This window comes from Tursiops truncatus, chromosome 14, assembly GCF_011762595.2.
Source record: "Tursiops truncatus isolate mTurTru1 chromosome 14, mTurTru1.mat.Y, whole genome shotgun sequence".
Lineage (NCBI taxonomy): Eukaryota > Metazoa > Chordata > Mammalia > Artiodactyla > Delphinidae > Tursiops > Tursiops truncatus.
The window spans coordinates 80,826,571-80,854,539 of record NC_047047.1 but is presented as its reverse complement, the minus strand read 5'-3'; the positions used below and the strand labels follow the sequence as shown (position 1 = coordinate 80,854,539).

Below are 27,969 nucleotides of genomic sequence, written 5' to 3'. Positions count from 1 at the left end.
GGGTTGTGTATGATTAGAGCAGGGGGGTTAAGGAAGCTCGGGGTGTTATCCATTTCTATCATTATGCCATCACATTACACCTAGTGCGTGTGGCCAGGGCCACGGCAGGCACGTGGGGAATGAAGGTGCTAGTCTAGATCCCATGGGGAAAGAAAGCAGGTTCATCCCTAGAAGCATAGAAAGGCAGGAGCCGGGAGACCCCAGTTCTGGTCCTCGCCCTGCCCTGACTGGCTGGGAACCCCAGAAAAGCCATTTAGCGACTGGCTGAGGGGCTCATGACAGCTCCTTTGTGGGCCCCTGGTGTGCCGCTAATACAGCAAATAGCAGGTGCTCAATAAATATTTGTAAAATGACGGAACTGTGTGAATAAATGAATTAATGAATGAAAAGCACTCAGCCTACTTTGGATTTCATTTCTGACAGCACGTCTCTTACCTACACTGCCCCACAGTCATAAGATCCCGGTGAGCCCTATTTTGTTGTAGCAGATTCTTGCATATTCAGAGGTGCCGGGGCCTTAGGAATTCAACACATCTTTTTGGAGGGACACAGCTGAACCCATAACATGCCCCTCCTTGGGGGTGGGGGCAGCCTGCATCCCATGATGGTCATCATGGGGGCGTAAAGGCCTGGCCCCCTGCTCCAACTTAGGGAACTTGGAAGGCCTGCAGAGCAACCCTGGGAGTAGCTGAGATCCCCCACGCCCACTGTTAGGCATCGTCTGGCCAGCAGGGCGGCCCTCTCTCCTCCCACAGACGGTGATCCCAGAGCACTGCCCTCGCTAACCTGCCTGAACTCATTCTCTGTCTCAGGACGAGCTTCCTGGGGGACCCACCCTGCGTGGGGAGACGGGCCCCCAACGCACCACACACGGCAGCCAAAGGAGGGTCCCCCCTACAGTCGCATAGCGAAAGGACACACTTGCTCCAAGGGTGATGCCCTTGCTCAGAAGCTTCCAGAAACTGCCCCGATTCCTTTTATGAGCAGATGTGGGAACTTCCTCCCGTTGATACTTCATCCCACTTTGGTGATCTCCTGGTGTATAAGCCTTGGTCTGGGTGACTTTTAGCTATTTTCAGTTTTTATTCATTCCTCCACTTGAGAGAGATTCGTTGGACCTCTGCTATAGGCCAGGCTCATGCTACATGCCAGGGACACCCAGGAGCTCAGGATTGCAGCTCCCTGCCCTCAAGCTGCTCAAACCCAGGTGGGGAGAGAGAGACGAGCAAGTGCCTGGAATACAGGGGGGCGTGTGGCAGGGGAAGTCCCAGTCTGCGGGGGAGAGGGGCTGTCCAGAAGCGAGGATGGGACCCAGCTTGGGGCTGGCGTACCAGACGGTGAGTCCTGTGGGAGGATGCTTCTGGGAAGATGACACTGCAGGTGTTCCTGACGTATCTTGGGAATGACAAGCGGTTTAGTGTGTCTGGAGCAAAGGGAGGACGATGGAGAAGCAGTAGGGGGTGGAGAGGGAGGGCAGGGGCCAAGTCTCGAAGGGGCTTGAAGTACGGGCAGAGGAGTGACTCTTAGAAGCTGAGTGCGGTGTTCAGGTTGGCGGCAGCTGGGCGGCTCTCTGGGCACAGTGGGCAGGGTGTGGATGAACGGGATGCAGATAGTAATGGACATTATGGGGTCACGCAGAAGAAGGTGTGCCTCCAAACTTGGCCCAGCTCTGAGGATGGTCCTCATGCAGCCCTCGTGTCCCTTGCAGGGAAGAACAGCCTGGGCGTGAGTTCCTGGGGGGACCACGCTGCTTTACGGGGACCCTCCGATGCATCACATTGTTTCACGGTCACCACCCCGCCCCTGAGCCAATGGCCATCTGTGAACAGTAAAGGGAAATTCCATGTCAAAATGTGCCCAGATTGTCAGTCGCTCTGCCTTACTTTTGGAATTCAGCTTCAGAGCCTCTAACAGCTGCCTGCACTCCCAGCTAAAATATTAAAAGAAATATTTTTGTTAACAGAACTTCTCTGCTTTGCTAGAACCTTGCTGTACATTTGTAATGATTTTCTGGGCTCCTTGGAAGGCTAAGGAACAGCACAGAAAGAGAGGGTAGGGAAGGACCAGGGCAGCGCTGCTGATTTACACACCAACAACCAAGCGACCTGTCCGCTCACCTCTGCCGTCCTAAAATCACCTTCCCAGTTTAAAAGAAAAAGTGCACACGAGCCCAACACAGACATGACAGTGTGGAAAATCAGCACCAGTGCTTGCCCTGTCTCCGCTGAGGACAGAAGTCAGACCCCTTGCTGACCTGGGCCCCCTCTCTGTACGACCTTAGTTTTTCCACATTGCGGTAGCTGGAGTTAAAACTTGGAGCTAGAAGGTCCCCAAGATACTATTTAGCTCACCCCTTCACCTCGGCTTACAGATTGCAAAACCAAACTAGAGGGGGCAGTTACTTTGTATATACCAAGAAATAAAAATAAAATATATTTAAAAGATTGATGGGTTCATATATGAATGTACAATGAACAAATAATTAAATTTCACAGGTTACAAAACCAGCTGTAGGCAGCTCTCCACCATCCTAGTCAGGCCACACTGCAATGTCTGAGGCTTCCGGTGGCTGTAGGATTTGTGGAAGGGTCTGGCATGTGGCCTGGGAAAGAAAGGAGTTAAATAGTAACTGTTAGTCTCCACCCCCTTCCCTTTCCAGTCCTGAGGTTTAACCTGAATCCTACTCGTTCCTCGTGGGGGGCTTTTTTTTTTTTTTTAATAGCTTAGTCCTTAATCTGGCCTACTGATGCAACTTCAACTCTGATCCACACGCTCTGTTACCAGACTTCTCACATCGTAGGCATTGCATTATCATCATTCCAGATAAGAGAGAGATGGTAAAAAAATAAATGTTTCTGGTCCCATTAATTTCACAGTTTCAGAACTAGACAGTTCGTAGCAGGAGAGTAAAAGGGCTTGAGCCCTCGTTACAGATCAAATGCAAGAACACGTGACAAATCAAGAGAGGAAGAAAGGGGGCGGTAGACTGAGGACAGGAAAACGTGATCCAGTTTTCAAGAATGGAGAAGCGGTACAATCTAGAAACAAACTAGCAAGACTGACCAGTTTTGAGCAAAATTCCAGAATGATGTAATTTTTTAAAAAATTTTTCAGTTTTAGTTTTTTTATTGAAGTATAGTTGATTTACAATGTTGTGCTAATTTCTGCTCTACAGCAAAGTGACTCAGTCATACACATAGAAACCTTCCTTTTTCATATTCTCTTCCATTATGGTTTATCCCAGGATATTGAATATTGTTCCCTGTGCTATACAGTAGGACCTTGTTGTTTATCCATTCTAAATGTAATAGTTTGCATCTACTCACCCCAAACTCCCAATCCTTCCCTCTCCCTCCCCTGCCTTGATAACCACAGGTCTGTTCTCTATGTCTGTGAGTCTGTTCCTATTTCATAGATAGATTCATTTGTGCCATATTATAGATTCCACATCTAAGTGATACCATATGGTATTTGTCTTTCTCTTTCTGACTTACTTCACTTAGTATGATAATCTCTAGTTGCATCCGTGTTGCTGCAAATGGCATTATTTTGTTCTTTTTTATGGCTGAGTAATATTCCATTGTGTGTGTGTGTGTGTGTGTGTGTATATATATATATATATATCACATCTTCTTTATCCATTCATCTGTCGATGGACATCTAGGTTGCTTCCATGTCTTGGCTATTGTGAATAGTGCTGCTATGAACACGGGGTGCTTTTATCTTTCTGAATTATAGTTTCATCTGGATATATGCCCAGGAGTAGGATGGCTGGGTCATATGGTAATTCTACTTTTAGTTTTCTAAGGAACCTCCGTACTGTTTTCCGCGGTGGCTATACCAACTTACATTCCCACCAACAGTGTAGGAGGGCTCCCTTTTCTCCACACCCTCTCCAGCGTTTGTTATTTGTAGACTTTTTAATGATGGCCGTTCTGGCTGGTGTGGGTGGTACCTCATTGTAGTTTTGATTTGCATTCCTCTAATAATTAGTGATGTTCAGCATCTTTTCTTGTGCCTGCTGCCTATCTGTATGTCTTCTTTGGAGAAATGTCTGTTAAGGTCTTCTGCCCATTTTTCGATTGGGTTGTTTGTCTTTTTGTTGTTGAGTTGTATGAGCTGTTTGTATATTTTGGAGATTAAGCCCTTGACTGTTGCATCATTTGCAAATATTTCTTCCTGCAGAATGGTGTACTTTTTAAATGATTAGTGGGAAAAAAAGAGCTAATTGCTGGGAGCTGGTGAACAGTCACTGGGAACCAATCTCATTTCACTTTAATGAGGTTGTTAGGATGACAGCCCCGGGGAAGGCAAGGAGCTAAATTATCTTTATTTTAGCAAGAAAAATTGTCCACCTCGTTCCACAATTCTTTGTAAAAACAAAAGAAGCAGCAGGAGAATCTAGAGATGAACAATGACAGATGGCAATTGGTGGCCTCAGTGTGACAATAAGGGAGGCTGGTGTCACCAAACCGCACTTCCCAGCCCAAGTTGTCCACATACCTACAGGCCCATGAAGGTGCTGGTAGGGTCTCTGTGGTATCTCCGAAGATGTGGTCTCTGTGTATCTCCGAAGGCCTAATGGGAAGCATGCTTTTACCCACAGGTCAGCCTGCATGTTAGCAGGGTGTAACAGAGGTGGGGGTGCGGTCTGGCTCTGTTCAGGCCACGTGGGTTTGAGTTAGACATAAAATCTATCTCGATCTTTTTATCTCCAGCGACATGGAAATCTCCATTATCTGAAAAGCCTATTGGCACAAAACACCTACAAATCCCAGGTAATACATGATAAATCTCCTCTTAAACGCATAGCCACGCATGCAGTCAGGTAAAAGAAATCCCCGGGAGCCAAAAACAGCGGCAAACCTGAGAACTCCAGCGCCTGCCCTTCGGGGACATTTGCCAAGTTCGGAAACAAGGAGGCTTGATGTTCACGCTCTTTAGAAACCAGAACAAAACGGTGGACCTGCACGAGGTAGGGACTTGGAAATGAGACTCCTTCGAAATGCAGGATCCTTGGAGGCCATACCGTCAGTGACAAGGTGTAATGAAAGAATTAACAAAACGAGATGACAAGGAAACCTATGTCTCAACTCTCACTTGCTAAGGGGGAAAGAGAGGCCCCCATGAGAATCCATATCTACTTACCTGCCCTCATTGGGTTTGGGGTTTGAATTGACACTGTTTGGCCTGGAAACCAAAGTCAAGAAAGTATCTATGAGTGGCCTTGTGTTGATGGTTCCCCATGTGCAGAAACGAGAGCAAATTCTCTTTGGAGTGACCTGCCCTCAGCCCAAAGTGTATGGGATTTCCAAGATAGCTCCAAGCCATGTGTCATAAGATTAACCTTTACTGAGGACTTACCTTGTACTTCAATCCTTTATGTGTATTATCCCACTTAATGCTCACAACATCCTTTTGATGGTAGGTATTTTCCTTATTATTGTACCTCTGAAGGACATCCTTCAAATTTTTCAGGGTCCCTGATAGAGATGATGTGGAAGCACTTAGAAGCACCCATGTCATAGGATGAATGTTTAAAGAGACTGGGGGCTTGGCTTGGAGAACAGCTGACCCACTGGAGGTCTGAGAGACACCCTCAGTTACTTAGAAGGCCATCTTGAATCTTGTTCTCAGCAGTTCCAGGGGCAGAATGGAGAACTTCAGACCCTCTCTAAGAAAGCCATTCCTAACGGGAGAGCACCAGGCATGCCATAATGGAGAGCTCTCTGCAATGCATATGGTTCAACAGAGGCACAGGAAGGATGCTGCCAAAGGGACCCCTGGCTTGAGAGGGATGCCAGACCCGAGATGTCAAGCCCCTCTTCCAACCCCTTAGAATCCTACGGATCAAACAGGGAAGGATCATGCGTAGGGATATTCCTTCCCCCTCCCTTCCTTCCACAACTGTTTACTGAGCACCTACTACATGCCAGGCACCATTCTAGCTAGAGATGCATTTATGGTGTTTTGTCTCTAAGGAAGGAAACAGACAGTGAACAAAATAATTTGAGATCATAATGCTAAGAAGAAAATAGTGATGAGACAGACTGGCAGAGAGTCGGATGGGAGCTCGTTATTAGGAAGTCATGAAAGGGATGGGGTTCGAGCTGAGACCTGAATGTCAAGTAAGAGCCAACCACAGAGAGAGTCCCAGGGTGCAAGAAGCGCGGAGATGTAGGGTAGGGCCAGCCTGGTGCAGCTGGAGCCCAGGTGCAGTCATAAGGCTGTGGGAAAGTTTCGTTCCACTTTCTATTGGGAAGAATGATCACGTGTTAGCTTCAATAAGACCCAAGGCGTTGATAGCTAAGATCCGTATAATCATTGAGAAAGTGAAAATTCGCCCTGCTGGCAGGCAAACCGAGGTAAACGAGGTTTCCAACAGGACATGGATGAAGCTAACCGAACAACAACAACAAAACAAAGAAACCTAGGCAAGGCCATCCTGCAGCCGCAAAATGACTAACACACTCCCTAGAATCCCGGAGCACAAGGCCAATCACGAGGCTCCTTTCCAAGACGGCCTTGGGGCTGCAGCGAGCCCCGTAAGCCCAGCACTGGGGCTGCAGGAATGCTCTTGGGGCTACTCTACGTGGAGGCTGCCACGGAATCACGACAGTATTAGCCAGCATTACTCTTAACAGCTGCCAGGAAGTTTGCTAAGAGCTTTACACATACTTTGGGACATTGCATGTTGCCGTGACCCTCTGGGGTGACTGCTGTTATTACCACCTTCCTCCGAGGGGGTAAGACCGGGATTGAGACAGGAAAACTATAAGTAGCACAAAGGGGATTGAGACAGTCTGCCCCATAAAGAAGCTTGCCCGACAGCTATCTGCAAACCAGGGCCTGATTCACCAGCAAAGCTGCTCTCAGCATTCTGAGTGCTGGCGAGGGCAGGAGCTAGCGCTCGCATCCAGGTCTGACCCCTAAGTGCTTGCTCATAACCACCATTATTGTACCACCTTTCTGCAGGTAAAGTCACTAAGTGAATTTCAGACCTGATGCAAAATGCAGGAGGCATCCCATTCTAGTGCCCTTGTTCCCGGGAGAATTTACAAGATGCAAATGCAAACGCATCCTCTCTCCCCGGAGGGCACTGATCACCCATAATTCAGACGTCATGAGAGTCGATAACCCGTAGCAAAGCACCTTCTTCCACGAGCAGCTGCAGCGTTTTAAGGGCCTTTCCCAGGCCCGGGCTGAGTTTGTGAAGTCTTCCGGGGACCCCTTGTGACTTACAGATTCCCGGCTAATTTGTAGAACAAATGTGTCTGAGGCAGCTGTTGGCCTTTGCAGTAATTAAAACAAGGCTAATATTGGCAAAATAATAAGCAGGAAATCGTGAACGTTCCATCAGTAAACAAAATATTTTTCCACCCAATTTGGTTGTGCAGCCCAAAAGCTAACTCTTGTATCCCCCAGCATTTGCTTCAAATATTCCTTCGTCCTCAAAAATCACTGTCAGATGTTTTCCTCTAACAAGGCTTCCCTGACTCCTTCCTTTAGAAAAGGACAGAAGATTCCCTCTTGGAAAGGGAGTAAAGAGAGGTCAGAGAACATGGGTCCCGGGAGGAGCTGATGCGGGGTTGATCCCAGGCTGCACAACTTTCTGGCTTCAGGAGCGCAGGCAAGCTGTCGGAGCCTCCGTTTCTTCATCTGTAAGTTGGGGTGAAGACAAATCAGACACCAGCATGAAATCGCCCAGCACAGGGACTACAGGGGAGGCAGACGGATGAAGTGGCTCAGCCAGGGTCACACTGAGGGTGAGGCCGGAGCTAGGATGGAGTCGGCCTGACACAAATCCTGCGCTCTGTACCGGGCCAGGTGCTCTCTTCCACAGCCCCTCCCCCAACCTGCCCAAGCGCTCCCAGCTGCAGCACAGCCCAGGTCAGAGACCACGTGGGAGCCAAGCCTGGAGCAGGCGTGAGGTCTGCCAGCCCGGGCTCCTGGGGAGACAGACCTGTGTGAGTCAGTGGGGGGCAGGGGGATAAGGCATGTGGACTCAGATGGGGGCTCGGAAGGCCAAAGCCAAGGCGGTCTGGTCCACTATTAGAGTGTAGTTTGTCCCCTTGTCTTGGGAAAAAACCCAATCCTATGGGCCACTGACACCACGGCCCTTGGGCTGGAAGGTACCTGGGCTAATATTCAGACTGCAAGTACTGGTGCAGTTGTTAAAATACTGATATCCACCCAGAGCAACTGGAAAAGAGCTGCCCCTTCTCCTCCACCCCTCACCTCTGCACACCTGCATGCGGGAGGCCTCCAGTCCTTTCCGACCGGCCGGGCCAGGGCCCTACCTGTTGTTAAAGCCTCACCCCAGCCCTGAGCCACTGTTCGCCGAGGGCCCGCTGCTGGGTTCCATCACGGACACCTTATCACACTCATTCTCACAGCGCCTCAAACCTGAAAGACGCCTGGCTTCTTTCGGGAGCCCTGGGAAGACTGTTGGAGAGGTACCTGGTGTTTCTAGGCCCGACAGAGGATGCAAAGCTACAGACTGTCCCCTGCTGCCCCAGACGAGTATTGCAATCATCCCCAATTCGACTCCTTTCTCCTGAAACGCACTCAGCTGCCTCTTAGTGGGAAGTTACAGGATATAGAAAACAATAAAGAAAATAAAGACAATGGCCCAGAATATTTTTTCCACTGCTCCCAACTTCCAGGAATCCAGAGCCTCCAGAGTAGCAACTACTTAGCTTCTTTTCTGCACAAAGTAAGACTGTTTATGAGGGACGCTGTTCCCTGCAAATAACAATTTAAGACGAGACCAAAAATGGCTGTCAGCAGGGGCTCTGGTCCCGGCACCGCATCTCCTGCCCGTGTAAGCAGTGAGGGTGGTGATTTCTCTGAGCCCCCAGGCTCTGCACCCAAATCCAGACGTGATCAGCCCTCCGCACAAGGCTGTCACGATGCGTCAGGGAGAAATGCAGGTGAGCACACTCTCAGTCCTGAAGTGCTATACATATGCTATTTTTAATGTAATTATCTATCAGGGAATATTTAAATGATATCCCAGAGCCTAGATTGGTATTGAAAATGTAGAGCGCCTAATTGCTGGAAATTTTCAAGGACGCTCCTGGGGAAAACGGGGGTAGTTACTGTTAGGCAGCCATGTGGCACGAGCACAGAAGACTTGATACAGCAGGCCTGAGACGGCTGTCCTCAGAAAGCCTGCTCATAAGACTGGCCCTTCGCTGGTGTCTGGGACCCTGGATTTCCGGAGGGTTCCCTCCATCCCCTGAAAAGAACGGCTCACTGTGCATAACCAGTTTGTGCCCCAATATGATGTAAGCTGAGCCCTTGCTTTCCTCCCGGGAGTCTGGGATTTTGGTATGTGCTAGGCAGAGGGTGCCTACGTGACAGCCCCCTGGGAGCTGAGTCTCCAAGGGGCCTCTCTGGTGGACAATGTTTCACATGCGTTGTCACGACTCGCTGCTGGGGAATTGAGCTCATCCGTGTGGCTCCACCGGACGAGGGTTCTGGAAGCTTGTGCCTGGTTTCCTCTGGACTTCAAATCACGTGCTGTTTCCCTTTGCTGATTTTGCTTTGTTTCCTTTTGCCATAACAAATCACAGCCGTGAGTATCACCATAGGCTGGGTCCTGCGAGCCCTCCTAGCGGATCATCAACCTGGGGTGGTCTTGGAGACCCTGACACACGACCCAGCTCCCAGTTCTGGCAAGACCAGTAGAGCTGACACATTCAGGCCTTGCTGGAGAGCAGCACTGCTCTGTACACTGAATCTATACACTGAATCTATACACTGAAAGTCATTAAAATGTCTATGTGCTTTGACCCACAATCCCATTCTGGGAATGTGTCCTGTTGAAACAATTCAACAGAAAGAAACAGAGGCAGGAAGATATTCATCACAGCTAATGCCACACCTGAAAACAAAATAAATGCCCAAGAACAGAAAAAATGGCTAAGTAAATTAAAGCATATCAACTCTAAGAAACGGATTAAAGTGAGAGGTATGAAAAGAGAAACATGAAAAGATGTTTCCAATAGGCTCACTTTTTTTTTTTTCTTAAGCTGCATACAAAATGGTGGGGACATTGACAGCAAGTATATAACAAGCAGTAAGATGGAAAGTGAGTTTTCAAAAGTGAAAGTGGTTGGGCTGGGTTGGATGACAAAGGGGTGTCGATTTAGCTGCAGCTAAATTACCTTTCATGATACTGTCCTAGGAAACTAAGAAACTTTCTGGGGACTTGGTAGGAGCAGTTGGAAAGGTGTGAACCGTGGCCCTGAATCCTTTCTTTATTTTCACCGCCTTTTATAAAGCCTTCAAGGTGTGTGCACGCAGGGAAAAGGGGATTAGTGTTGAGCCAACATTTTTATCCGGGTAAGGGAGGTGTAGCAGAGAAGGAGGCCTGAAAGATGCAGACAAACATTTCCTGGCAGCGCCCCTGCCTTCCCCGAGCCCCGCTTCTTCCGGCACCCCATCCCCACCCTCTCCTCCACTGGCCCTCATTTCTGCTCCCTCCCGACGCTTGCTCAGCTCTTTAAACCTGCTCCAAGGGCTCCCCACAAGGCTCTCGGGCCCCTCTGCCCTACCCCGCAGTGGGGAACTACAGTTAAGGACTCTCTCTAGACGGACAACACGGAAGGGGCGGAGTCTACACGAAGCGGGCGGGGCTCCTCGAGCAAGCCCCGCCCCCACCTCCCAGCCCAGCGGGGCCTCCTCCAGCTTTGGGGACCTCCGCAGGTGCTGCTCCCACCTGGCCTAGTCTGCAGTGCCTGTCACTGGGCACACCTGAGCCCAGGCTGTACAGATCTACCAGCACTGCGGTTAAGGTCCTTCCTGGGGTTGAGATAAATCCGATAAAATACAGCTCCAGCAACCCCCCAAATCCAGGGATTTTTGTCCTCTCTCAGAAAGTCATATATAAAGTAATATCACAAGTCGTGAGGTGTGCAAGGGGCAATGACTTTCTCTGGGACACCGAGCAAGTCACTGGCAGAGCTGGGACTGGAACCCGGTGTCCTGATTCCACGGGGCTGGGGAGGTGGGGTGGAGGGTCGTCCCGGGCTGGGGCTCAGTGAGACCCGCCCAGAGGGAATCTGGGTGCTTTTCCAGGTCAGTGACTGTGGAAAGAAAATGTTCAAGCTGGACTGGCAGGTGCAATCTTTTCTCCCATCAACATTTTATTTTGGAAATTTCTAAACACATTAGAAAGTTGAGGGCTTCCCTGGTGGCGCAGTGGTTAAGAATCCGCCTGCCAATTCAGGGGACACGGGTTCGAGCCCTGGTCCGGGAAGATCCCACATGCCGCGGAGCAGCTAAGCCCGTGCGCCACAACTACTGAGCCTGCGCTCTAGATCCCGCGAGCCACAACTACTGAAGCCCGTGCGCCTAGAGCCCGTGCTCCGCAACAAAGAGAAGCCACCGCAATGAGAACCCCGCGCAACGCAACGAAGAGTAGCCCCCGCTCACAGCAACTAGAGGAAGCCGGTGCGCGGCAACGAAGACCCAATGCAGCCAAAAATAAATAAATAAATAAGTTTATAAAAAAAAAAAAAGGTTGAAAGACTGGTACAGTGAACATCCACATACCCATCCCCTAGATTTACAATTAACACCTTATTGTATTTGCTTTGCTGATATCGATCCATCCCTCTACCATCGATCAGTCTGAAATAGTTTCTAAATAAATTTTAATTTTTTACAACCAAGCCCCATGGAAATATTCGGCCTCCCCATACATCAGGCACTTGGTCATCCTGGACGCCCCCTGCTGGCCTTCTTGGTCCTGTTCCTTGTCTCTGAAGCACGTGGCCAGGGGACCCGGGCCAAGGTATCTGAGCAAACTGCACGGCTGTTCCAAGCTGTTCCAAGCTGTTCCAAGCTACTCTGTACCACAGTCCGCAGTCAGCCTTATGGGTGGTTTTCCACATAGCAGGCACTGTGCTCTCAAAATGCACTCATGGGGCCCCTTCCAGAGGTTCCAGGAGGTCAGAGCCGCCACTCCTCAGGCACAGCAGGGACCTGTCCTGGTTGTGCTGGGGTCACAAACACCCAAGAGAGAGCAACCGCCAGGGAAGCCTGCTTCTGGGCCCCACGGGTTTTCAGTTCATCTTTTTTGGAGACAAACTTCAAAGTCACCAAATGCCAGCCATTCTCATCCCAGCTCTGGAGGAAGCACAGAGGGAGGAGGAGAGACAGGGTCCCAGCCCCACAGCCTCTGTGTTTACTCTGATGTCCCAGCAGGTCACACCCGCTCAGTTCCTTCCTCATACAAGTGCTGGCAGCTCTTTGTGGCCCAGCGGCTCTCACCCCGTCTCCTCCACTCCAACCCTCTACAAAGGCCAGCGTGGGCTCCACCACCTCCTCTCACCTGGACCACGGCCACGTCACCTCACCGGCTCGTCCTTTCCTGATCTTCTTTGCCCTGCGGCTTGAAGGCAGCAATGTCCCCATTGTGCATGAGCTCTCGACACAGCTCCAAACAGCCCGGGGCCCGGGGCCCCCCTCCAGCCCCAATGCCACTGCTCAAATACCAATGTTCTGTCTTGCATCCAAGCTTTTGCATTTGCCCCAGTTTTTCCACCGGGTAAATCCTTTTCACCCATGAAGACCCAACCCCTTGGCACCTCCTTCATGAGAGCAGGATCCAGAAGAGGTGCCCAGGGCGGGGCACGCACAGGGGGGTTGGTGTGTTGGCTGCATCTGTGCCCGCACACTGGGGCACTTCATGCTCCCTCCACGTAGCAGGGCTGTGTGTGTGTGTGGCCATCCACCCCAGTATCTGCTTCCCAGTCATGCAGAGGTGGGAGCACCATGCCCAGCTGGGTCAGCCCACCGAAAAGTTTCATGGGAAGAACCATGGCTCTGCCAATACACAGCGGGTAAGAAGGAGCTGAGAGCCCCAGAAGTGTGGCGTGCCCGGGCCAGAAGCCACGGGGGGTGGTGTCTGAGGAGGTCCGAGCAAGAGAGGCCTGGGAGAGGTCACACGCATGCACACACGCACACACACGCACACACGCACACACACACCCCTGCACCCATGGGAAGCCACCCCACCCCTGGGCTCCAGAGAACCACATCAGCTGGGTACCGACAGCCTTTTCTCCTCCTCTGCCCGGGATGGGCTTCTGGTGGGCAGGAGCCCTGCTGGCGCCCCCCAGGCCCCGACGGCCGCGCGGGCGGCCCTGGGAGCTGATGGTGTGCAGCGGGGCCAGCTGTGGAGGGTCTAGAGGCCGGACGAGGAGCCAGCGGCGCTGGTGCGGACCCTGCCCCCGCCCCCCAGAGGCACCCCGCACCTAACTCAGGGTCTAGGAAGCTTCTGGAGAAAGAGAGACGAGAGACAGGGGTGAGAGGGAGTAAGCCAGGTAAAGGGCGGTGGTGGAAAAGCGCTTGGGCTGCGCGGGGGGAGAACCTGAGCCGGGGCAGGTGAGGGAGCCCAGCCTTGGGCAGACTCAACAGAGTGAACAGCAGGGCCCGGCAAGGGGGGCGGGGCAGCCGCACCTGGTGCATCGGGGAGCCCATCAGCCCTTTGCAATAAGCCCTGCAGCTGGAGCTCACGGGATAAAGTGCACCGGCGGGTAGCGGGCAGCCATGACGCCGTGGCGCCTGGGGCGGGATGCTGGCCCTCTGACCCAGCAAAGGACGTGCCTGCAAGCATCGCTCAGTCCAGAAGTTCCTAGGAGAGCTGCCCTGTCAGGCTGCCGTGGCGGGCAAGACGGGCCTGGTCCTGGCTGCACGGAGCCCTCACTCTCAGGACAAGGCAGCCAAAAAGCAACAGAGGCACAAGGAGCAAAGTGTGGCTGGTGTCAGGAGGAAACGGACTGGGCAGAGTGCACGCCTTGTTTTTCCAGGAGCTCACAGAGGCCTCTCTGAGCAGGTGGCATTCAGGCTGAGACCTGAAGTATGAGAAGGGGCCACGGAAGAGTCTGGTGTATTTAAAAAAAAAAAACGCCACCACATAAAGAACGTGCATGTGACCAAGGCGGTCAGTGAGGGGACAAGAGCCGTAGGAGGAAACACCCACGCACCTACTAAAGTCTAGGTACTTTTTTTCAAATGTCATAAGACGCCCTGGAGGGTCTTAAGCAAGAGGCTGATGTGACCAATTTACAGTTTAAATGACCAGGCTGGCCGCTATGCTTAGAAAGAATTGAAATGGTGGGCAGGGGTGATGACGTTTAAGAAACTGGGGACAGTGGGGCGAGTCTGTGGTGGCCTGAGCTTGGGTGGAGGAAGTGGAACTGGGGATCTGTGGAAGAATGCAAGGAATGTTTTGGTGGTAGAATTACGACAATTGCTGATGGATTGGAGAGAGAGAGAGAGAGAGAGAGAGAGAGAGAGAGTGTGTGTGTGTGTGTGTTGGGGTATAGGGGACATGTACAAAGACAGGACCGTCTAGTGCCATTTAATTTTTCCAACTAATAATAGAATAAAGGAAGTTTTCTTTTTGAAAAAAGGAAAAAGAAAAATAAATTACTCAGAAGAACAGTACAATGGAAACCATGAAAGAAGAGTTAAAATCCTAGGAAACAGGGCAAGAAGATCCAACATACCTTCAAACTGAGCTCCCCAAGGAGAGAATGGGGGACATGAACTACTTGAAGAGAAAATGAGAACTTTCCAGAACCACAGAAATACGTGAATGCACAGATACTGGAGGATGTGCTCCACAACCACAGGAGGGAAAACAAGCAAGGAAGGCACAGGGCCCAGAATGAGGGGAATCCCAGCATGGTGGTCCTGGAGAGCAGCCAGCCCCAGGGAGGGAGAGGACCCAGGGTCCCAGGGCTCGGGCTCTGGAGAAAATTTTTTTTCGTTTTTTGGCCGTGCTGCGTGGCCTAGTTCCCAGACCAGGGATCGAACCCAGGGTCCCGGCAGTGAGAGCGCCAAGTTCCAGCCACGGGACTGCCAGGGAATTCCCTGGAGAAAACATTTAAAAGAAATTGTTTATGACCTGATGCATTTGATTGTGTGGAAAATAATACTGAGAGGGAGCCTTACAATTTATTTGGAGAGTTTGGAATCAATGATCAGTACATAGAAACCTAAGATAATCAGGGAAAATGTCATTATTAACGCTATAAAAAATTCTAATCTGCACAAAGAAAGGAACGGGGATCATATTATGCAATAAGTAGTATAATTAGTTCATCAATGAATAGGATTTATATAATTAGAAGGATATAAACCATACATATCAAGTGAACCAACATCTATAATGCAATGATTTTGGGAGAAATGGGGAGGAAGAAAGGGTGAAGGATGCTAATTCATTATCTCCCCTAGTAGAAAGCCAGTAGGTAAGCTTACATTTTTAGAACCTCAAGAAATGGCAGTGCACGTTTATTCTTTCAGAATATGGAGGTGAAAGGCTTGAAGAAACAGCTAAGAAACTGACTCTAGGTTGTGGGTCTCGCGGGCTCTGAGGATTGGGGCAGAGAAACCTGCTTTTCTTCCAAGTCTTAGAGAATTGTTTGACTTTTAAAAAATAGATTAAAAATTAAACTACCAGCACAGCTGACACCATTTTTCTCATTGTCACTTTCCCTCCCCCGCCCTACCTTCCTCTGCCACACGCACTGGAAGGTTGCCAGGCTTTGGGGAAGTGAAAACTGGTTTTTCTTCGCGAAATACTGGCAGATACCCCAGCAGACCCCGGCACAGGGTGAGACAGCATCCGGGTTCCTGACGCACCTGCTACACCCTCTGGCATCAGTTTCCACTCCATTGAAATGCGTGTTCATTTTACAGGCTCCACCAGAAACACTTGTTGATCCTTGGCATCTGTTCCACTTACTGATTTTAGTTCCTCCGTGATGTAATCCATGCATCCGTGGCAGCAACTGATTCCTGTGACCCGGGGACAAACATGGTCAAAATGTCGCAGGGAGGGCTCACACTGCCACCGTGTTTTCTATCCAGGGGTCAGAATTGGAGTTTCCTGAAAGACTATGACCCCATGGTAAGACAAACCACGTTCCTGTCTGACATACTTGCACTTAGAATGTTTATTTATTCATCTAATGTTTATTGAGGACCTACTGTGTGCTTGATGCGGAAGTGTACAGAGACCAATAAAATACAACCTTGTGTCAAGAAGCTCGGGGTCTGGTGGGAAAGAAAAGACTTACGTAGAGTATTTAGAAATTACTTTTCCCCGGTGTTTCTTGATTTTAGTGAGACGAACCCATTGGAAACGACAGGCATCAGCTGCTGAAATGTTCTCCTTTGCCTGAGGGTGTCCGCAGTGTAGAGTGAGGTGCGGTTGGCGCCACAAAGAGAATGAGCTTGGGTGAACACGCTTTGTACACTAATTCCCTGTGTCTAATATCACCACCGCCAGTCCATCCTCCACCAGCGTGATTTTCCTAAACTGCAAAACTGACTATATCTCTCCCTGACTTAGAATCCTTCAGTAAATCTGCATTTTTCAGGATGGTTTACAACACTTCCCATGATCCAACCTTGCCTCCCTCCCCGGCCTCCTTGCTCACCCCACGGTGACCCACAGGTTTGTTTGTTTGTTTGTTTGTTTGTTTTTTTGCGGTACGCGGGCTTCTCACTGTTGTGGCCTCTTCCATTGTGGAGCACAGGCTCTGGACGCGCAGGCTCAGCGGCCATGGCTCACGGGCCCAGCCGCTCCGCGGCATGTGGGATCTTCCCGGACCTGGCCACAAACTCGCGTCCCCTGCATCGGCAGGCGGACTCTCAACCACTGCGCCACCAGGGAAGCCCACACAGGCTCTCTTTTATCCATGCCTCTGTGCATGCTGTTCCCCTGCCTGAAATTCCCTTCCCACTTTGTCAGCCTGATGGCCTCCTATTCATCCTTCAAGACCCCGCCCGAACGGCGCCTTCTGAGAAATCTCCCCTTCCTGAGCAAGCATGTGGTCTTCACCCACTGGCACATCTAACCCGTTTCTTGGGAACATTGTGTAATTGTGCAACCAGCAATCTCACCTGGCCGTGGGCTCCTTTGGCGAAAGAATAAAGATGGCTTCACTACTGCACAAACACCCCCAGTACCCAGTAACTATTTAGCACTCAGTTCATGTTGGAGGAATGAACAAATGGGAGAAGGAATCTGGCTGTATAAAGCATGGTTAGAGACCAGATTGGAAGCCAAGCAGTGTAACAAGCCAACCAAGGTGGTGGCCACACTGGCCTGGCCCTTGTGGGCTTTAGGGAAGGTTTGACATCTGTATGGCTGGCCTTGAGGGGTTGCTGTCTGCCCTGCGATCGAAGATTGAGTTCATGGGGCCTGAATTCCTACCCTGAGCCCCTGGCCCAGGCTCTCAGGCTACAGAGCCTCTCCCTGCCCCGGGCTGTGTATGAGCAACCTGACCCCTGAAACCCTCAGCCCGCCCAGACGATGGGACCACCTCAGCGTGGACTTTGCCGGCTGAGAGCCCGGATCCTATTTCTTAAGACTGGTCCTGTCTCTTATGTTTGACACAGGGCAGCACAAAGTTAACTCTAAACAAGGGCAGGGAAGGCTCATCAGATTCGTCCTAACTCAGACATTTACTCACTCCTCCATCCATCAGTTACGGAAGTCACCAGAAAGCATGTCCAGGGCAGCACCGCTCCTAAGACCCCAAAACTGGAAACAAACCCAAACGCCCCAGTGGCAGAACAGATAAATAACTTGTGGAGGATTCACCCAAATCACACGGCGGAATACCGTTTAGCACTGAGAACCAAGCGCCTGCCACCACACACGGGAACACAGGTGAATCTCAGGAACACATCCTTGAAGAAAGGAGCCAGCGGGAAGAGACCGGGACCTGTTAGGTAGAGTTCAACACCAGGCAAAACAAGTCAAGCCCAGGTCACCCTGGAGGTCGGGGCAGTGACTGAGGGGTTAAAAGGAGGCATCTGAGGTGGGTCTCGTTCTATTTCCTGGTCCAGGTGGGGCTGCACGGCACTCACTGCCTGGGCGCTGGTTGAGCTGTACGGTTGTGACTGGTGCACTTTTCTGTGTGTGCGTTAGATTTCAAGTAAAAATCAACCAAAAAACATGGCGTCCCCACCACGTGTGAGGCGGTGTCTTAGGCCTGGGGGTGGGGTGGAGGGGGTTTAGGGCGTGGTCCCTCCCTCGGCTGGCCAAGCATCACAGTGAAGGGGTCCTGGAAGCACCTGTGTAGGGAGCCCTGGGTGCAAGGAGGAGGGAGTGTGCATCTCTCGGCTGGAGAGTTGAGTCCCGGGTCCGGAGCGGAATCTGGGGTCGGATCACCCAGGGGATGCTTCCTGCAGAGGCCATCTTCTCCCTTCTGTTTCCTGCTCAGGCCTCTCCTGTTTTCCCACAGCCGGTGACCCTAACAGTCCCCTCTCCTCAGGGCAACAAGGAGCCCCGGGAAGTTGCTGGAGTGCGTGCCTCTCTTCTCTGACATGGTCCCCAATTCCACGAACCAGGCTGTGGGCAGCAGGGTGGACACGCCCCTGGGGAAAGCCCACATCAGCCTGGACTTCTCCTTTGTGGAAGGAATCCGGAAGAAGGAGCTGCAAGACGAGCTACGGCCCATCCAGGAGGAGGGCCAGGCGGGCCTGCCCCCCGCGGGTGTGGGGCAGCGGGGACGCTGCTGTGGGTCCGGCACCTGTGCCCCAGACAGCACCCCTGCATACACCCGGGGGTCGTCATCTCTGAGCCCCACGCGAGCCTTAAGAGGCCTCCTGGCTCATCTGCGCACCTGACATGGAGAGGACTCAAGAACCTGCCTGAGGCCATATAGCCGGCAACAGTGGGTCTTCCCTAAGGGTCAGGGCCCCATGAGGGGTCAGGAGCGCCGTCCACTGGGCTCGGATCCTGCTGACTCAGCAGCTGGAGCCTTGGGCGCCTTGCTGGGGCCTCTGCGCCACCGTTTCCCCACCCGTAGCATGGTGTGTGCGTTTCCTGTCGCTGCTGTAACCAGTGACCACAAGCTAAGAGGCTCAAAACAACACACACATGTTATCTCGCGGTCCCGGAGGCCAGAAATCCAAAGTGGGCCTCACTGGACTGAACTCAAGGCGCTGGCAGCACTGCACTCCTTTCTGGAGGCTGGAGGAATCTGATTCCTCACCTTCTCCAACTTCGGGAAGCTGCTCACATCCCTTGGCCCATGGCTCCTTCATCCTCAAGGGCAGCAGCGTGGTATCTTCAAATCTCTCTTCCTCTCTCCCTCCCCCACCTTTAAGGACCCTGTGATTACACTGACTCACCCTGACCATCCAAGACAATCGCTTCAGCTCATGGTCCTCAATGTAATCACATCTGCAAAGCCCCTTTTGCAGGCACGGTGACATATGCGTGGTCCCATGGACACCTTTGGGGAGCCACTTTTCTGCCTACCACGTATAGGGATAAAATGGTACATTTTGGGGCTTCCCTGGTGGCGCAGTGGTTGAGAGTCCGCCTGCCGATGCAGGGGACACGGGTTCATGCCCCGGTCCGGGAAGATCCCACATGCCGCGGAGCAGCTAAGCCCGTGCACCACAACTACTGAGCCTGCGCGTCCGGAGCCTGTGCTCCACAACGGGAGAGGCAGCAATGGTGAGAGGCCCGTGTACCGCAAAAAAAAAAAAAAAAAAAGGTACATTTTGTAGGGTTGTTGTGAGGATTGAATGAGTTACCCTGGGTAATTGTTTAGAGCAGTGCCTGCAACACGGTATGAGGATGTGTTTGCAGAGGACGGCCCTCTCTCAGGAAGGAGAGCTCCCTGGTGCAGTCACCCAGGGAGGATGCGGGTCCTCAGACAGGGGCTGCTGAGAGGGTCGGGTCTCCGGTGAGGGTCTCCATCTCCTTTGTTACCCGTGTAATGGTCAGGGTGGTCAGAGCGAAGCTAAAGCCAAGAGGGGGGAGCCTGCCTACAGGGGACCTGAGTCGAGGTGGTGCTGGCCACCGTCACAGGTTCCCTGGATCCATCCACAACCTCTGTGCTGTGGGGCAGGCAGAGAGGCACCTGGACCTGGGCTCGGGCCAGAAAGGGAATCAGGAAGCCTGGGGTCCAGTTGACGCTCACGTGAGCAGTGCTGGCCCAGGGCCTGGAAGGAAGGGGACACTTGCTAAGTGCTGGTCTCCTTCCGCTCCCAAGGGTCGTGTTAGCAGCCCAAGAAAACTTTACGAAGGAACTGTTTTCCAATCTGCAGAATCCTTGATCGCCACCAAGAATAGGTCCTCAACGTTATCAGGAGTTACTCAGAATGCACTATTTCCACACAACATAAAGCCCACCCCACTTCACTGCCAGCCCTTGACTCCTGCAAAGTGTAACGGAACAAACCAGGCCTGATTCTGACCCAGCTGGGAGGAGACAAGGTCACCCACAACAGGACACAGCCCTTTGCACTTGGACCTGGAGGATGCAGCCTTCTTTTTCAGAGTCTGAGACGGAAGCTGGGTTCCCTGTCCAATCTGAGATCACATGCCTGGGCAAAAGTCAGTGGTCAGTACAGTCAGGGTCAAGGTCACATCGTGGCAGCATCACAGGACAGACAAGTGTCCCCTCTTGGACTGGGCTGGTCCAAGACAGCTGCTGTGGCTCCTTAAAGACTCTATCTGCATTTTTGCCATAAGGATGCTCCATTTTATGTTTATGCCCAGAAAAAAAAAAACAGCACAATAGTTATTTCCATTAGAGAGACAGGGTCAAAGCAAGAGGTATTCTGGGAACTACCAGGAAGTGAGAGAAATCGAGGTTAAACATCGATGCATATGCCTGCCCCGGGAGGGAAGGCAGGAGGCCGGCTGGCTCACCCTTCCTGGAGCACGGCCACCCAGAGACGGCGCGGTGTACTGCGCACAGACGCCGTGCCTGGCACATCACCCAAATCGCCTCCTTGCTAAGTATCATTGTCACCATCTGAGAGATGTGGAAACTAAGCCAAAGACTTCATTCAGTCTGGTCTGGGTCCCACAGCTTGCAAAGAGTTGGGATCCCATCTCACGCCATCTCCTCTCCAGGCCTCAGTCTCTACCTTGACGGGGGAGGGGAGACAGATTCCTAGGACATCCCCAGCTCAGGGCTCCGTGCTCGGAGCATTCGGTGAGCACTGAATCACACAGCTGTGGGGGCTCTTTTAGAGAGTTGGTACTGTCATGCAGTGGGACACACCAGCCCATTTCTTGCTCAAAGGTCCACATGGAGCTGGGGCTCAGCCAGACTTGGCTCCAGGCTTCGGACTGGGTTCACGTCTGTGCACCTGTCTCTCGTGCTCTTGGACCAACAGCTTCCTGGGCATGCGCTTCTCATGGCCCGTCACTACAGCCCAAGAGCCAGACCAGGCAAGGCTTCCGTACACCCCATCCGATAACGTTTATTGGCCAAAGAAGTCATGTGGCCAGCCCCAGCCTCACTAGGGCAAGAAAGCATACTTCACCCCCAGCGGGAGGGTCAGAGGGCAAACACCTGACCGATTCCACAAGCTTTGGACAAGAGTTTTCTGTAAGACACATAAAACAACATCTGAAATAGAGCCCTGGGTCTCCGGCTGCCTGCAAAGTCTTTGGACTGAAAGGATCCCAGACCTGGTCTGTCCAGACTTGGACGAGCCCTTCTAGAGCCAAGCACCTGCTCCTGTTTCTGCTCCAGCTTATGCCTGACCCCACCCTGGGGCTGGGGACCCTGGACCTCTCAGCCTGTGGGAGCTTAGACACCAGGTGCAGACTGATGTCTGTCTATGGCCCCGACGCCAGCCTCATGCCTCGTTTGGGCCAGAGCAAAGGAGGCTGGATACACCGAGCCTGCAGGTCAGCCCCAGCCAGGGCAAGAAGGGGCTTTATCAGCAGGTAAATGGGGGCATCTCAGAATGCAGGGGCTAGGAAGCAGCAGGTTCTAGGAAGGACTGGAATCGGGGCTGATGAGCCATAGCGAAGCCTGAAGGCTTCTTTCGTCCATTTTTATCACTGCTTCTCTGAGCACGCCTGCCTCACCCTCCTCTCCATGGCCAAACCAATATCCCTGCTTCCATGGGATTAAAAAATGACCACTGTTCAGGGAACACCAGCCCAGGGCGCCTTCCTGTGCCAGAAAGTAAGGAAGTGTTCAAAACAGCGGGGAGAAATGTCAAAGGGACAAAAGTGCCCACCTGAATGGGCTCCCACGGGCTAAATTTGGGATAATTTGAGCATCTAAGTGACGTTCATCCCTGACTGCACCTGTGAGAGCTAAAGCCAGTGCCCACAAATCCCACCCGAGAACAATGCTACTAATACAGCATCAACAGGTTCATAGCAATAATTCTTAAAATTTTAAGTAGAGGAAGAAAAGCTCTTCTCAGCTGAAGAATACAGGAGAAATGATATAAACAGAAAATTACCATTTTATAACTAATTGATTTAAGCAAGAATCCATAAAAGACGCTGTAACCACTGGGTCAGAGAGTCTTAGGGAGCGGCAGGTGGTGAAATCTGGGAGATCCCACCTTAACCAAATACTTATTAAATGTAACCTCCCCCTCCTAGGCTGTTGACATCATGAGTCTCCTGGTGGGACCCACCGGGGCAGAGACTCGCCCGGGGAGAGCTCCCAGACACCTCACACAACCTGAGGGCGACTGAGGAAACACCAGGTTCCCCTCAAGACATCAATGTCATAAAAGACAAAGGACAACTGAGGACGTGATCCAGGTCAAAGGCGACCTGCGTTTAAGGTTGTGACCAGCTCTAACGGACACTTTGAGACTAAATATCAGATGATGGACTAAATATCCGATAACACGAGCTGAGTATTAGGTAATAGCACTGTATCAGCGTTCAGTCTGCACAGGGTGATAATTATATCTGGGTTAGGTAGAACACCCTCGTTCCTGCAGGATGTGTGCTGAAGTATTTGCGGGTAAAGCCACGTGAGGTCTGTTACTAACTCGGATGTGGTTGAACAACAACAACAAAATGGGGGTGGTGTGTAAGTCGAAAGACAAGTAAAGCAAAGGTGGATAAAAATGTTAGCAATTGATAAACTTCAGTGAAGAGCATATAGGTGTTCATTGAACTATTCTTGTAACCTTTCTACGGGTTTGGGGATCTTCAAATCAAAGCGGGGGTGAGGGGAATGGCCATGACCAATGGCCCCTGAGTTGAAGGCTTCCCTATTGAAGAGCCGGGGTGAGAACGGACCACTGGGGCAGCGGTCCCGAATGGGACAGTCAGTCAGCGCTTGATGCCAAGGTCCCTGGGAAGGTATTTCCAGACCTGCTTCAGTCAGGGAGCTGCCCTGCTCCGGTCAGCTGTGGCCCTGGGAATGGGGTCAGGTTCATGTGACAGGCTGTGTCCATGTAACCGTGTAGAGGGCAAGAGGCAGCGTTTCTTTCAGATGAGGACTCTTATTATGGGCTGCAGAGATATCCCAGTGGGTGTGCACTGAAGAACCCCCCCCCATCCTAGCACTCCCCACCTTCCTGAGGATACAGAGAAGCCCTGGAGATCAGCCATCATGCTAGTGCGATGTCCCAGCTGGGACGTGGGGGCTGGGACCCGCACACCTTCCTACGGGGCCCACACCTGACTCCACCTCGGGCCACTCTCCCCCACTGCTTCAGGAGCAAAGCCAGTGCCCACAAATCCCCAAAACGTTTTGCTAGTTTGCACGTGGTAGGGAACTACCATATTTTGAGCACCAACTGTGTATCTCTCAATAACCTTATGAGGTGGGTATGGTCACCCCCATTTTAAAATGAAGAAACTGAGGCCAAGGAGAGTCAAGGGCTTGCCCAAGATCGTACAGCCTGTAAGGGCCATGCTGGGAGGGCAGCAGAGGTTTACGCGACACCCAAGTCCTATACCCCACGTCCCGGGTTTCAGAGACATCCCTCAGGCAGCCAGCTCTCCCAGAACAGCAGGGGTGGGCTGGGCCCCAGGCTGAAGCAGCTCTCCTACGGCTGGTCCTGGGGCAACAAGATACACAGAGTCCAAGACGGGGGGAGGGACAAGAAGGAGCCACAGCCGTGTGGCAGGACTGGGAACCCCCAGCCAGGACCACCTGGAAATGGGAACAGCCTCCTTGCTTCAACAGGTAAGTGGAACAACTTAACGAAAGTCAAACACCTGGCACACAGCAGGCACTCAGCAGACTCTAGGCACATGGATAGCTGTCACTGCTGCTGTTGGTAAGCCTCTGATGCTTGTAAGATAGCTCTTTGCTTCAAAATAAACAAATGGGACCTAATCAAACTTGTAAGCTTTTGCACGGCAAAGGAAACCATAAACAAAACGACAAGACAGCCTGCTGATTGGGAGAAAATATTTGCAAATGAGGCAACTGACAAGGGCTTAATTTCCAAAATGTACAAACAGCTCATACAACTCAATATCAAAACAGCAAACAACCCAATCCAAAAAATGGACAGAAGACCTAAATAGACATTTCTCCAAAGTAGACATACAGATGGCCAAAAACACATGAAAAGATGCTCAACATCGCTAATTATTAGAGAGATGCAAACCAAAATTACAATGAGGTATCACCTCACACAGGTCAGAATGGTCATCATCAAAAAGTCTACAAATAATAAATGCTGGAGAGGGTGTGGAGAAAAGGGAACCCTCCTGCACTGTTGGTGGGAATGTAAATTGGTGCAGCCACTGTAGAAAACAGTATGGCGGTTCCTTAAAAAAACTAAAAATAGAGTTTTCATATGATCCAGCAGCCCTACTCCTGGGCATAGATCTGGAAAAGATGAAAACTCTAATTCGAAAAGATAAATGCACCCCAGTGTTCATAGCAGCACTACTTATAATAGCCAACACGTAGAAGGAAGCTAAGTGTCTGTTGGCAGATGAATGGATAAGGGAGATGTTGCATGCGTGTATATATATATGATGGAATACTACTTGGCCATAAAAAAGAATGAAATAATGCCATTTGCAGCAACATGGATGGACCTAGACATGATCACACTAAGTGGATTAAGTCAGACAAAGACAAATAGTATATGATATCACTTATATGTGGAATCTAAAAAATAGTACAAATGAACTTATTTACAAAACAGAAACAGACTCACAGACATAGAAAACAAACTTATGGTTCCCAAAGGGGAAGGGTGGGAGAAGGTTCTGGAAGCTGTTCCTGAGAGACTCTTCCTCCTACCTGCTCCTCGTCCTTCCAGTGATCCCGCGCTCCGCTTAGCACCTCGAAATCATGATGAGCTGCCTAAGGAGGAAGATTCTGTAGCTTGTAGTTGAACCCTCACTGACACACTCTTCTTGGCAGAGACCCCTTCTGGACCCCTCAAAGTTCCAGAACATTCTGTTATCTCCCGGGACTCTGTCTGGGTGGCTCATGGGACTCATTTTGAATTTGCCACAGAGAGTGAGCTCCCAGGCACGCAAATCTGTGACTCGAAGAAGAGTGATGTTGACTCTTTCGTTCCCGAAGGCTGTGGTGAGAGCAGGGTGGGCTGCTCTCAAGGTTACTTGATTTTTATAAGATGGTGCGACAGGATCTTCCATGCAGCCAACTGTCAGGAAGCCACTCCTGCCCTGAGTCACTTGGCTGTCTTTGAAGATGAGCTGCACTTTAAATGGATGTCAGGCCTGCAAACCGGTCCATCTGGACCATTTTTCTAGGTTCCACATATAAGCGTTATGCGTATATGCGTTAATAGATGATATTTCTTTTTCTCTTTCTGACTTACTTCACTCTGTATGACAGTCTCTAGATCCATCCACGTCTCTACAAATGACCCAATTTCGTTCCTTTTTATGGCTGAGTAATACAGAGACACAGATGTAGAGAACAAACGTATGGACACCAAGGGGGGAAAGTGGGGGGAGCTGGTGGAGGGATGAACTGGGAGATTGGGATTGACATGTAGACACTAATACGTATAAAATGGATAGCTAATAAGAACCTGCTGTATAAAAAAATAAAATAAAATAAAATTCAAAAATTCGAAAAATAAATGGATGTCAGGGAGTGGCATTTTGAAGTCATTGGGTCCATTACACACGTAGCAGAAGTTTGGCCAAGTAATCAATGTTTACGACGGAGTCCTACAGGGAGGGCAGTCACCATTCTCAGTGCTCCAGCCACTGCTTCTCAGCCCGGTGTGCATTTTATATATATATATAAGTGTATGTGGGGATGTACAGAGTGCATATGAATATATATATATGTCTATTATGGACTGAACTGTGTTCCCCCAAAACTCACATGTTGAAGCCTTAACCCACAATGTGATAAAGTTTGGAGACAAGGCCTTTAAAGAGGTAATTAAGGTTAAGTGAGGCCATAAGTGTGGAGCCCTAATCCAATAGGATTGGTGTCCTTATAAGAAGAGAGAGAGACACCAGGGCTGTACACACGGAGGAAAGGCCACGTGGGGCCACAGCGAGAAGACAGCCATCTACAAGCCGAGGAGACAGGTCTCATCAGAAACCCATCCTGCTGGCACATTGACCTTGGACTTCCAGCCTCCAGACCTGTGAGAAAATAAATCCCTGTTGTTTAACTCACCCAGTCTGTGGTATTTTGTTAAGGCAGCCCATGCAGACAAATATAATACACACACACACACACACACACACACACACGCGCACGCACATGCACACGCGCACACATGCACACACACACACGCACACACACACACACACGCGCACACACACACGCACACGAGTGTCCTGAGAGGGCAAAAGCAATGTCATCTCAAGAGCAATGGGCACATCCAGTCCCAGTGAGACAGGCTGGGACCTGGGGCCCTTTATTGGAGAGCTTGCAGCTGGACAAACGTCTCCTTGACCAACAAAATACAAAGACACTTTAAGGGACCAAAAATAACTGCATGCTTGTGCAGTTGGGGCAGAGTATGAACAGTAAGATACAAAAAGGCCAAAATTCAACTGCCACTTCTGAGGTGCTGGGGGCAAAAGCAGGGTTTCACGCACGACCCCTGCACACAGCACCACCAAGGGGGTGGGCACACCACCTAAGCCACCCTTCCGGTGCGACCCACCAATCTTTGGGACCCATGTCCCAGTAAAGCCTCGCCTGAATTTCTCATCTGGCTTCTTATTGATTTCTATTGCTTCAAGAGTCCCAGAACCCAGATCAGTAACACCAGGACTAGATCTAGTCCCGGAACTCGGGCTCCTTCAACTTTCTGGAGCTCAGAATCCGCACATTCAGAGTCACAGCACTTCATGCTTTTTAATATGGAACATATTAAACCTATGCAGAAGTAGAGAGTCTAGTATAATAATCCCCCATATACCCATCACCAACTTCAAAAATTATCAGCTCATGGCTCTTCTCGTTTCCTCTACATCCCCACCCTACCACCCAAAACCCCGATACTTTGCAGCAAGTTCCAGACATATTATTTCATCTGTAAATATTTCAAGATCTCTAGAAGACAAGGACTAGACCCACTGACACACACACTCTTTGTTTTCCTCTGAAAGATTTCTTTCTATGCATCCCATTCTCCCTTAGACGTGGAGAAAGAACTCAATACCTTCTGGGTTTTCCCAGCGGGTGGGGATGACGGCCAAGTGCAGGCTGGAGGATCAGGGACGGAAGGTGGGGCAGACAGAGGGAAAGCCTCAGATGCCCTGCTGAGGTTCACAGCACAAAACCACAATCATGGTGTCCACTGAAAGAAAAACACACATAGTAAAAGTTGTGAGTTAAGTTTTTTTTCTTTCTTGGTTTTTGAAATGATTTTATTTTTTTAAATAGATCTTTATTGGAGTATAATTGCTTCACAATACTGTGTTAGTTTCTGTTGTACAACAAAGTGAATCAGCCATATGCATACATATATCCCCATATCCCCTCCCTCTTGTGTCTCCCTCCCACCCTCCCTGTCCCACCCCTCTAGGTGGTCACAAAGCACGAGTTGATCTCCCTGTGCTATGCGGCCGCTTCCTACTAGCTATCTGTTTCACATTTGGTAGTGTATATATGTCCATGCCACTCTCTCACTTCGTCCCAGCTTACCCTTCCCCCTCCCCATGTCCTCAAGTCCATTCTCTATGTCTATGTCTTTATTCCTGCCCCGCCACTAGGTTCATCTCAA

General features: G+C 50.7%; 1 protein-coding gene across 1 annotated transcript; it reads left to right on the top strand.

The window, feature by feature from the left end:
- The first annotated feature begins 13,012 nt into the window (after window positions 1–13,012).
- CIMIP5 (ciliary microtubule inner protein 5) lies at window positions 13,013–18,666 on the top strand. Its single transcript, XM_033838215.1, is given in 5 exon segments — window positions 13,013–13,071; window positions 13,073–13,196; window positions 15,779–15,934; window positions 17,431–17,441; window positions 18,321–18,666. Coding segments are annotated over 5 exon segments (696 nt in total).
- Window positions 18,667–27,969: the final 9,303 nt, after the last annotated feature.